Source organism: Lates calcarifer, linkage group LG23 (assembly GCF_001640805.2).
Source record: "Lates calcarifer isolate ASB-BC8 linkage group LG23, TLL_Latcal_v3, whole genome shotgun sequence".
Taxonomy (NCBI): domain Eukaryota; kingdom Metazoa; phylum Chordata; class Actinopteri; family Centropomidae; genus Lates; species Lates calcarifer.
In genome coordinates, this window is record NC_066855.1 from 2,240,641 (window position 1) to 2,251,369 (window position 10,729).

A 10,729-nucleotide genomic window follows, 5' to 3' on the forward strand; every position below is an offset into this window, starting at 1 on the left:
TCCTGGTTTTGTCAGTTTCTTTGTGCCATGATCACCTCCACTAAGGACGGTGTGTTTTCAGCTGTGTCTGTTTGTTTGTTTATCATCAGGATTACATAAAAAGTACTGAGCTGATTTCCATCAAACTTGGTGGAAGGGTGGGGCAGGGGCCAGAGAGGAGCCCATGACATTTCCTAAACATTGTGAGGTAGGACTTTTTCTTTCCTTTAGTTTTCATCACTTTCTCAGGAGGTAATGTTTGTATGTTGATGTATAAAATCAGATGGAGTTTAGATCTTGACTTTTGGTACAGATCAAAGACAATAATCTAGATCTGGTGGAAGAAAGTGCTGAATCCACATTACACACAGTGTTGTGCTTATATTCATGTCACCGTTCAGATCTACTGTTTACAGTTTACCATGTTTTATGACAAACAAATCACCTATGTATCAGTCTACTTCCTTTCTCCTTTTCTATTGTAAGAGCTGGACGGACGTGTGTAGGACTGTCCAGCCTTGTTGGATGTATGTTCTCTACTGGAAACCATTCAAGTTTCCTTTATTTGATCCACATTATTTCTCATTGGACCTGAGAGCACTGACGCATCTGTACTGAAGACCGAAGCTTTTCTGCTCATGTTCCAATCTCCATGACAGCTTACTACTTTAATCTTCCAACGTGTCTTTGTGTTTTAGTGCCTGAGATGCTGATAGTTATACATGAAAAACTACATGATGCTTACTTTGCACAGTGCAGTGTGCATGTGTGTGTGTCTGTTGTTGGGATACAGGTAAAATGACCAGCAGGTGTTTATGTGTAAAGAGGGCAACAGAATAGAATTAAATGAGAGGCAATGCAAATGAAGTTTTAGTTTGTTTTTTGTTTTTTATTATATTTTAAGATTTTCTTTTACTTCTTTGCAAAAAATGACATTGACAATAAATATAGACGCTCACAATAAAAAAGTCAAGATTGCAACGAAACATTCAAGTGTACTTAGCCATTAGAAAATCTATGAGAAGATGTAAACAACATTATTTTCCCCCAGCATTGCACCTCCTGAGCCAAGAGTCTCTTTTCTCTCTTCTCTGGCATTTGTAAAAGGCATGACGTCGACAAAACACATGTTTACGCATCTGTGCGCGAGTCTCACAAGGTATGAAGCCACTCATTGGGCTCTGACTGACAGAACAAGCTAACATTCTCAAATGTCTCGTGGGCAATGTGTTTTTTCTTTTAGTGGTTTGTAGCGGACTCGCGTGTCCAGTCAGTGTCCTTGGATACGGCGCGGCGCCGGCAGCTCCGGCGTCTCACACACCTCCAGTGCCAGTTTGAGCGCAGCCGGCCGCACAGGTCGCCTCTCAAGCTGACGCACCAGGCTCCTTCTCCGTTTCAAAGATTCGTGAGTTTGTGCATCGCAGTTTGAGCCTAGCTGATCACACACCTCTCTTTGTCTTTGCCCTGGCCGCCTCCTATCGCCTTCTCTTTAATGTACATGAGGTCGCTGTGCACGCTGGGTCTCCGGGCGCACGGGGTGACCACGCCGTACGCCTCCCCAATGTCCTTCAGCTTCTTGTTTTTCATAGACTTTCTGTGCAGCATGTCGCAGTACTGCACGGACACTTTCCGGTGAAGGTCGGGGCTCATCTCGTGCGGTAGTTTGGCCAAGGTAAACAGAGTCTGAAACATCTTATCCACGTTCTCGTTGCGCTTGGCGGAGATCTCGAAGTACGCGCACTTCTCGTCCCCGGCCACCAGCTGCTCGATCTCCTCCTGCTGCACCTCCCGGTAAAACTCTCGGTCGCCCTTGTTGCCGCAGATGACCAGAGGCACGTCGATGTTCTCTTTGATCTTGTTTTTCAGGCACGACTTGGTCTCGTAGATCTGCCGCTTTAGCCGCTGCACCTCCTGGAAGGAGTCGCGGTTGTCCAGGCTGAAGACGAGAATGAACACATCACCTGGAAGGAGGAAAAGAACACTGGTTAATATGCTTTGCTTACAATACTCGTAAAGTGTCTTTCTAAAACATTTCCTAGCCTTGCAGTGTAACAGTGACCATGCACCCTGCAGCCATGCGCTCAAGGAGCAAAGCGCGCGCAGTGACCGCACGCGTTTAAAACGCGCTTTTGCACCATCACATTTGCTCTCTGACTCTGCGTAACTGTCCTGTCCTGCACAAAAGGAAACACACAGATGTGGATAAGTACCTGTCAGTATGGATAGTCTCCTCATGGCGGGGAAAGGGTGGTTCCCTGATGTATCCAGAATGTCTAGCTGGTATACGTCTCCCTTGATGCTGTACAGTTTCCTGTGAAAGTCCTCGATGGTCGGCGTGTACTGCTCATCGAACCTCCCGTTCAGGAACCGGGACACGATGGCCGTTTTCCCAACTTTGGTGGATCCCAAAATCACCATCCTGTAGCAGTTCTTCGCCGGGATGTCAAAATCGCTCTCCGGGGGCGACATTTTCTTAATCATGGTTAAACCCGGGATCGGGGACTGTTTTCTCTTTCGGATGTATGTGTGCGTAAAAGGCGGTTGATGTGCCTTTTAGCCAGTGGAGATACTCTTGACTGTTGCTGTGCGTTTCTGTCTGTACAGCGGACCAGAGTGTTATATTTAAGCGCGCGGCGGACTCCTCCTCCCATACACGTCACAGCGCAGTGAAGAGGTACTCAGTGCTCCGCTGAGCGCCGGGGAAAGCGGACTAAACTCCCACTGGTGCGTCAGACTGTCATTTGCAACGAAGGCAAGACGGGAGCTCTGGGAAACAGTGACAAACAGACCCCCTCCAGAAAAATCGTACATTGTCCCATCGCCATAATGTTATGCAGACAGGACGCTGTGCGTAACAGACAAATAATAACTTCCAGTGAATACAACCACGTTAATAATTGACTCCCCTTCCGGCATTTAACCCGGTTTGGGACACTGTGTTGAAAATTACATTGAACCTTGGACATTTTCCCAAATGATCAAACCAGGACATTTCTGAGTTCTTTTCGACAGAGCAGAGATGTTGCCAGGCAGCTGGATCTGTCCTGACAAACCATGCATCATAAACTGACCATTTAAGGTGATGCTATTTTTTAGGTTAAGACTGAAATAAGCAACCTTCACTTTTCAGTTTATTAAGGGAAAAACATATATGCAAAATCACGCAGTGGTATCTCTTTGACCTTCAGGATTCTGCAACAATTTGTTCATCCATCACTTTCTTATACAAAGTGTCATTCATTCATTTAGTCATTCACATCCTCAGTCACTGCAGCAGCTTCTTATTCATGTCAACAGGCAGAAGCTTTGAAGCTGCAGTTACCAGGGTGACCAAAAGGGGGCACTCAGGGTACAATTTTATCCAGATAAATTCATGACTTACCTGAGGGAAAAAAACACAGTGAGCAGTGGCTTTGTGTGTGTGTGTGAGTGTGTATCTTCAATAGATGTTTTTTAATCATGGCTGGCAAAAACAAAAAGACATGAGGCTGTCAATTGCCACACTTAATCGTCTGTAATGAACAACAGTTATTACAGAGGAAACGAGTGTGGAGGGTTTTTTTTCTTTTCAGATAATTGAATGGAGTTTGTGGAGCAGGCAGTTACCGGGTTACAGTGGAGGCAGTAGAACAGCTGATTCAAACTTGTGGATTTAATGTGGTTCAGTCAGTCAGGTGTGAAGAACGACATGCTAATGATGCGGCGCTAAACGAGGAGAGAGCGAGACCTCTGATGCAGTTTGATAAAAGTAGCAGTGTGACCTGAACCAGCGCAGGATTCACAGAGATAGTGAGACTTATGTTGACAACTTGAGTGTTTGCTGCAGCCTCAAGCCCTGATGCTATAATTATACTCTGCCATTTCACACCAAGGGCCTGTATCATAAAGCCAGATTAAGGTGTTAGTCTGCTATCTTTTGGCTTAACTCAGATTTTCTTGAATCACAAAGTTGGCTCAATTTCAACCAGGGTAGATCACCATGGTAACCAACGCTGCACAGCTTCAGATTATCAGATCAACTACTGACCAACCAGTCCATCAGACCAGTCATCTTTTCTACAGGATCTGTACAAGAACCAAGGTACTTAGTGTCTAATAAAGTGACAAGTAATAAGGTGTTTTCATGAATCAGTAGAAGCACTTTCTCTCACCATGATACCATGACATCTGACAATCTCATATCGCACTAACAGCCTAACAAGTAGTGATTATCACTGCATGACTTTTTTTTTATTCCTGACAGGATCCTTGACAATGCAGATGCTTTTATACTGTTACTCAATCACTGTAGCTCAAGCTCAAGATGCCACACGGTGACTTTGTGAGTGCATATTCTAAAAATTTTTTCTTCAACACAAGTCAAATAAATTCCTACAAAGATTCAAAATGAGCTTCGAACTGTTTAAACTAAACCTTGTCCAAAAAGAAAAGAAATGCTTATGAAACCATCTGTGAGTAAACTGACTGACTGGGCTGTGTGATCCTAAGCAAACCAAGCAGCAGCCAGATAAATGCTTCCCACTCCTTTTCTCACCAAAGAAAATGCGCCTGGTAAGTGTGACTGGCCCCTGAGCCTTAAAACTCTGGGATAATCAGTAAGCGTATTGTCCATGTTAGTGCTGGGTCAGGTTATAAAGCTACAGAGTGTCACAGAGTCAGCGAATGCTGCTGCTCCGCCAGCTCAAAGCCTTCGTTAGCTTTAATATATTCTTTTCCTGGGGCGTCCTGCACAGATAAACAAGGTCTCTACAGCGTGATAGCAGAGCAAGAGCCACGCTGACCTTCTGTGACCCATGACCTGGCCACCTGTATGAATATGTTGTTTTTATGAGTCATGACCCACTGTCTTTCAAGTATGTATGTGTCTTAGGGCAGCAGACAGAAATAATATGTTCTTGTGTGAGAGAGAATATCTACTTTAACCAGTTAGTTATCCAATGCATTCCCCATTGGGAGACAGAGAAGGCATGAACCATACTTAAAAACATTGATGAGGAAACAGTAGGCATGTTTGGCTGGCTGTTAGATAATGACACAGTGAGGAGGGACTGATGTTCTGTAGTACAGCAGTGGAACAGGAAACACAGAGGCGAATGGAAAAACAAATGGTGCCGACAGTGAGCAAATACAACTTCAGCCAGGCAGCTCATAAAAGACAAAGTGAGAGATATGGATGATCAGGTGTGGAAGTTTAGTTTGTGAAGTCAGCACAAAAACTGGCTCGATATGTTACGAAAACAGACTGCTTCGACCTCTGCTTTTAATCTGCCTCCTGGCCTGTAATCAGACAGAACAAAAATGTTTTAAATCCACATACAAATGCACCTGCAGTGTTCACTCAGATGCATTAAAGGTCACAGGCATCCATCTCTACAGGTGGTCATAGTCAATCTGCATACATTACCACAAAGGACTGGTCTAATGTGTTTCACATACACATGAACAGGCTACTTTAATGCACTTTGATATGCAGATGTAGCCAGAAAGCAAATGCATCATACATTAAGCAGATTATGACCTTCACATTTCCAATCTTACAGCCAATGAGGAGGATTTTTGGCAGGTGGTGGGAGGTACTTTCAGATTTGTCCTCAAGTGAATCACTGTAGGAAATGCACATAGCTTAACTTGCCACAATGACTGGAAAATGTGGGATACAGTTAGCTTGGCTCTGTAGAAATGGTTACCTTAAAGTTAGTGTAAAGCAAATTCAGAGATTTGTCTCGAAACATTATTCAACATTATAAATTACATGTGGCTCATGTCCAGTTTGTCAGAAAACAGTCACAAATAAAGGAGTTTCACCTTATGATTATGTGCACTGATGGCGCATGGCTCTACACCACATCTTCTCATACATCTGTGCTTCTCCGTCTTTACGGTGGATGTATTTTAAGACCAATCAGCGGTGGTTGCTAGGCGGACCCAGAGTCGGCGGGCCAATCAGTGTTTTTCTGTCAATGTTAACTGACGTATGTCGTCATTGGCTACGACGTGTCTCCTCATTGGCCACGAACGTCTGGGAGGAGCGCAGAGAGGCGGAGAAACGAAGTCGGAAAACAGATTTAATCCAAGTTTGAAGCGTTGCCTCTGTTTGCCAGTGCAGTGAGACAAAGTCACAGGTGTGGATGCTAAAACAAACTCTGGGGCTGCTTTTTGTCGAACACGAGTGAGACCGAACACTGAATACATCTGCAGTAAGGCGAAGGTAAGGCAAGCAGTTAACGGCTAGCGTTAGTATCAATGTTATTGGAGAGCGTTAGCGTTAGCAGCGTGCGTTAGCGTTAGCGTTAGCCATTTTCAGTCGTAAACTCTCGTTTGTATTAGTTTTCACTTCACCAACATTTAGCTCTCTTTGTCATATTGTGTGCCATCCTGGTCATCTTAACTCCTTTTATGGTGGTTTATCATGTCATTATCACTGGTTTGTGGCTATTTGTGACCATTTTAAATAATTTAGCGTGTCTACTTTGCTATTTTACACCTGAGCGTTAGCATTAGCATGGAGCGTTAGCATTAGCCCTGTAATGTCTTTGGGGTACTTGTCCTTTTTGTCCTCGTTTTATTTGCATGGGTTAAAGTGTGTGTGTTTCTGTGACTAAAGCGTCCCTGACATGAGTTGTGGAGGGTGCTAACTGTTTAGTAGTCTGTCTGTTTATAACTCCGTTTGCTGCTTCTTTATAATGTTGTGCTCTATCTTGATCATTTTAAGCCAGTTTATGGCGGATTATCATGTCGATGTGATCATTTTGTGTCTATTTGTCTTTAGCTGGCTGTTTTACATCTACCTACAGTCAGCTTCTTTGTGGTTGGTTTGCATGGTATTGTGTAGTATCGTGTATTTGTAGCTTTATGTCCAATCCAGGTCATTTAACTTTTCTTTGTGGCCATTTTGTGTTTCAGTATGGCAGTCAAGCGTCCAATTATGATCATTTTGCATCACAGTTTTTTGCCTCTTTGTTTTTGTTTGTTTTGTGTGTCTTTGTCTCTTCAATTCAGTTTTATTTATATAGTGCCATATCACAACAAAAGTCATCTCAAGGCACTTTTCATGTAGAGCAGGTCTAGACCATACTCTTTAACATAGGTATTTACAGAGAGAGACCCAACAAATCCCATCATGAGCAGCACTAGGCGACAGTGGCATCTGTGCATAGCCATCCACTGACCCCCTGTTGTGTATATTATTGATGAGAAGTTTGTTTGTGGTGACTTGAGACTTTATTGAGCTCAGTTTTGTGTTAAAGACAAGCTTGAAAACTATATTTTAACTCTGTGCTTCTCCACACGTTTTAAGCCTCAAGAGTAGGTAACAGTGTATGAGCTGAGATTCCTGTCAGAAATTATTATAAAAATGTTTACCTCTCTGAGATCAATAAAGTCATATCCTAGTAACATCATTAAGTTATTAACCTCAAAATTCATAGTATGATTGTCAAGGTTCTAGTGTTTAGTTTTCAATGTTGTATTCTTCTGCACTGTTCACGTTTTGGAGGTGAACTATTCTTTATTAATTCTTTAGGTTATGTGTTTTTTAAGTGTTGTACTTGTGTTTTCCAGGTTTACTGATTCAGCTGCTGCAGCCTGGACAGAAACACCAGCTCTCACCTGGCAAACCAAACGGGTATGTGTCCTAAAGATTTACCCAGTCTGAAAAAATGTGTTGAGGAGCTGAATTATTGATATTAGCAAGCAGTGTTATTGTTTAAATCCTTGGTATTTAATGGGTTTAGTATTGAATATAATAACTGATAATAGTGTATAAGTTGTCAGACAATAGTACTAGTTATAATATTTTTTAAAAACTCAAAATAGTTGTCAATTAAGACTTAAGTACAATTAAAATATCACAAGTAAAACCCTGCTTTCAAAATTGTACTTAAGTGACAGTTTTTATTATGCAGCTCACAGTAATATGCAATCAATCAATATACATATTTAAGATAATAATTTGAATATATTTTTCCTAAATATTTATCGTTCTTGATTCTTAAAGATGTGATGCTGTTTTTGGTCATACGTGACAGTAAAGAGGCCATTTTCTGAGACACTCCTCTAACGTTTGGCAAAAGCTCTGGTTCAGCTGTAATGTTGAATATTTATCTGTGTTTTCATGGTTAAACTGTTGACGAGGAATAGGTTGCAGCGTATTAATCATTTTCCTTTGTATATTTCTCTTTTTATTTCCTCCAGGTGCCATCACTTCGTCTGTGATCACAGAGTCTTCGTATGATGAAGAAGTTCTTTGACACCAGGACAGAGGCCTCCAGGTAATTCACAGTTTTACATCAACTAATCCTAACACAGAGCTCTGACATTAAATTATGTATCTTCAGTAACTGATCTGAAGTCTGAATAGTTTCATTTGTCAGAGAAAGACATAACTCAATATTAAAGTTTACTCACATAGTTCATTAAAGTGCAGTTCAAAGAAAATGAAGAATTTAAACATCAATCCTCTCTCTCTCTCTCTCTCTTACACTCTCTCTCTTACTCTAATTCTCTCACTTTCTTTGTCTCTTTCTCTTCCTTGCTCTGTCACTTACTCTCATGTTTTCATTCTATCTGCCCCCACCACCACCACCACCACCACCAACACACACACGTTGTCTCGCTCTTTCTCCCTGTCTCTCATTCTCTCTCGCTTTCTCCCTCAGTCTCTCCCTCCCTTCCTCTCTCTTTCTCATTAGTACAGTAAGTCATAAAAAATGTGTTCTACAGTGTCACACTTGAAACACAGTCATTTTGCTTCTTTTTGGCTTCTACCAACCAAATTTAGTTCCTGCTGTTGTGAATATCAGGAGCTGGTGGAGTCAGTTCTCAGTCAGAGCAGCTTCTTCTGTCTTTGTGTGGAAAGCAAATTTAACTCTTGGACTAGTTCTGATTAGTCCAGAACCAGGTAGTCCACACTCAGGTTTCTTTGTAGATTTAGTGTTTTTTTTTTTATTTCTGTATCTTTTGACAGTTTGAAGTTCAATACCCAGAAACACTGTGTTTTTATTTTGATTGTTAAAGTCACATCTTTATATTCATGTTTGTTGTGTTTTTCTCCACAGGATTCAAACTTCAACCATTAAATCACAGAGAGAAGAGAAGAGACAGACTTGAAGACATTTCCAGAAGGTCAGTGTTAGTTTATTCTTTTCAGTCTGACTCTGTCATTATCTCAGTTGCAGTTTGACACTTTAAAAGCCCCTGTCTGGAACAAATAGCAACATCAGTTTTCAACAATGTAGCTGCAAAAAAAGTCTATGTATAACAAAATGTATATTTATATACAACAGAAAATATAAAACCATAGTTTACCTTAAGAAAATGTCTATAAACTAAGTATAATAACCTTTAAAAATGTGTGTAAAAATAAATATAAAACCTTTTAAAAGACATTTTAAACCCTAAATGAATAAGTCTAAAAAAGAGGGATAAGGTTTGATAAATATGGTTCAAATCTTTATTTTTAACCTTTAAAAATATCTATATTTAAAACCTTTAAAAATAGGTCAAAGAATCATGCACGAAACCTGTAAAAAATACATTTTGAACCTTAAAAAATTTCTTAACAGTAAGTATCCAACTCATAGAAAATTAAGTACAAAACTTTAAATAGAGTCTAAAAAACAAGTATAAAGCCTTTAAAATATATTTATAACCTTCAAAAGATATGTCTGAACAATGAGTGTAAAACCTTTTTTAAGTTATGTATAAAACCATAAAAAATAAACAATTATATTTTCAAAATGTTTAAAAATTGGTCTAAAAAATTAAAACAAGACTCATGACATTTTTCAGACATTTGACCACAAGGAAACACTTATTAGGGTTAGGGTAAATGTAGTTATAAACATATTTTCCAATGATGAACATGTCTGTTAAGCATGTTTGTGATCATTTAACTGCTTGTGACACAATTAATAATTAAATAGTTGGCCCATAAGAATTAGTCTTTAGAAAATGTGCTTTCACTTGTGTTTTTACTTGGTGGAAATCCTCCATCTAATTAATAGCTAACACTTGTTTTCTTTCATCCACTTCAGGTCTTCAGCTGCTGTCATCTTCTCCTCCTGCAGAGACAAGAACACATGTTAATCACAGAAACTGATCAGTAAAAAAAAATGTCTTACCTTTTTTGACACCTGCCCATACTATGACATCTTTTTGGTGGCTTACTGTACTATGACATTTTTTCACTTTTTTCACATACAATGACATGTGACATGTGGCTTAAAGCAGCCATCTTACCTGTGTGATTTAGTGTGTTTTTGGTGTTCTGATTTTTCAAACAGTGCAATAACAGTGCTCAAATCCAATCTATTACTGTGTACATAGTCCTGTTTATACTGTTCATGTTGTTATAATTTTTACATACTGTTATATATTAACTTGTCTTAAAACTTGTCTTTCTTATATCATGCCTTTTTCTGTTTTTGCTGCTGAAACACTGAATTTCCTGACTGTGGGACTAATGAAAGATCATCTTTCTCTTACTCAAATAAATACTTCTGAACACTGAATGAATGAATATATGAATATTTTCTCAGTCTGTTTGATACTGTATGAAAGTGAATATGTTTTTTACTTTTACCCAGAGATTAGGGTTAATGGCTTTTAGCCAGAAGTTAGGGTTAGGGTTAGCTTTTAGCCAGGTTTAGGGTTATGGTTTTAAGCCTTTTTTAGCCAGAAGTTAGGGTTAGGGTTACAGCTTTTAGCCAGTGATTAGGTTAGGGTTATGGTTTTAAGCCTTTTTTAGCCA

At 40.1% G+C, this 10,729-nt stretch overlaps 1 protein-coding gene and 1 long non-coding RNA gene across 2 annotated transcripts; one reads left to right on the plus strand and one right to left on the minus strand.

The window, feature by feature from the left end:
* Window positions 1–828: 828 nt before the first annotated feature.
* rasd1 (RAS, dexamethasone-induced 1) lies at window positions 829–2,596 on the minus strand. Its single transcript, XM_018703893.2, has 2 exons — window positions 2,190–2,596; window positions 829–1,940 (listed from the first exon to the last, which is right to left on the minus strand). Exons 1-2 carry the CDS (start codon window positions 2,458–2,460, stop codon window positions 1,411–1,413), a joined length of 801 nt encoding a protein of 266 aa, XP_018559409.1. The 5' UTR covers window positions 2,461–2,596; the 3' UTR covers window positions 829–1,410.
* A 3,229-nt stretch (window positions 2,597–5,825) lies between these two features.
* Window positions 5,826–10,484, plus strand: LOC127139180 (uncharacterized). Its single transcript, XR_007809178.1, has 5 exons — window positions 5,826–6,187; window positions 7,540–7,603; window positions 8,173–8,249; window positions 9,036–9,102; window positions 10,014–10,484. It is a non-coding gene; the product is annotated as an uncharacterized LOC127139180 (long non-coding RNA).
* Window positions 10,485–10,729: the final 245 nt, after the last annotated feature.

Bases quoted from the DNA above. Each gene is read 5' to 3' on its own strand.
- rasd1 (XM_018703893.2), bottom strand. From the start codon at position 2,460: ATGATTAAGAAAATGTCGCCCCCGGAGAGCGATTTTGACATCCCGGCG. The intron at 1,941-2,189 runs GTACTTATCCAC...TCCTCCTTCCAG, and splicing joins GAGACTATCCATACTGACAG to GTGATGTGTTCATTCTCGTC.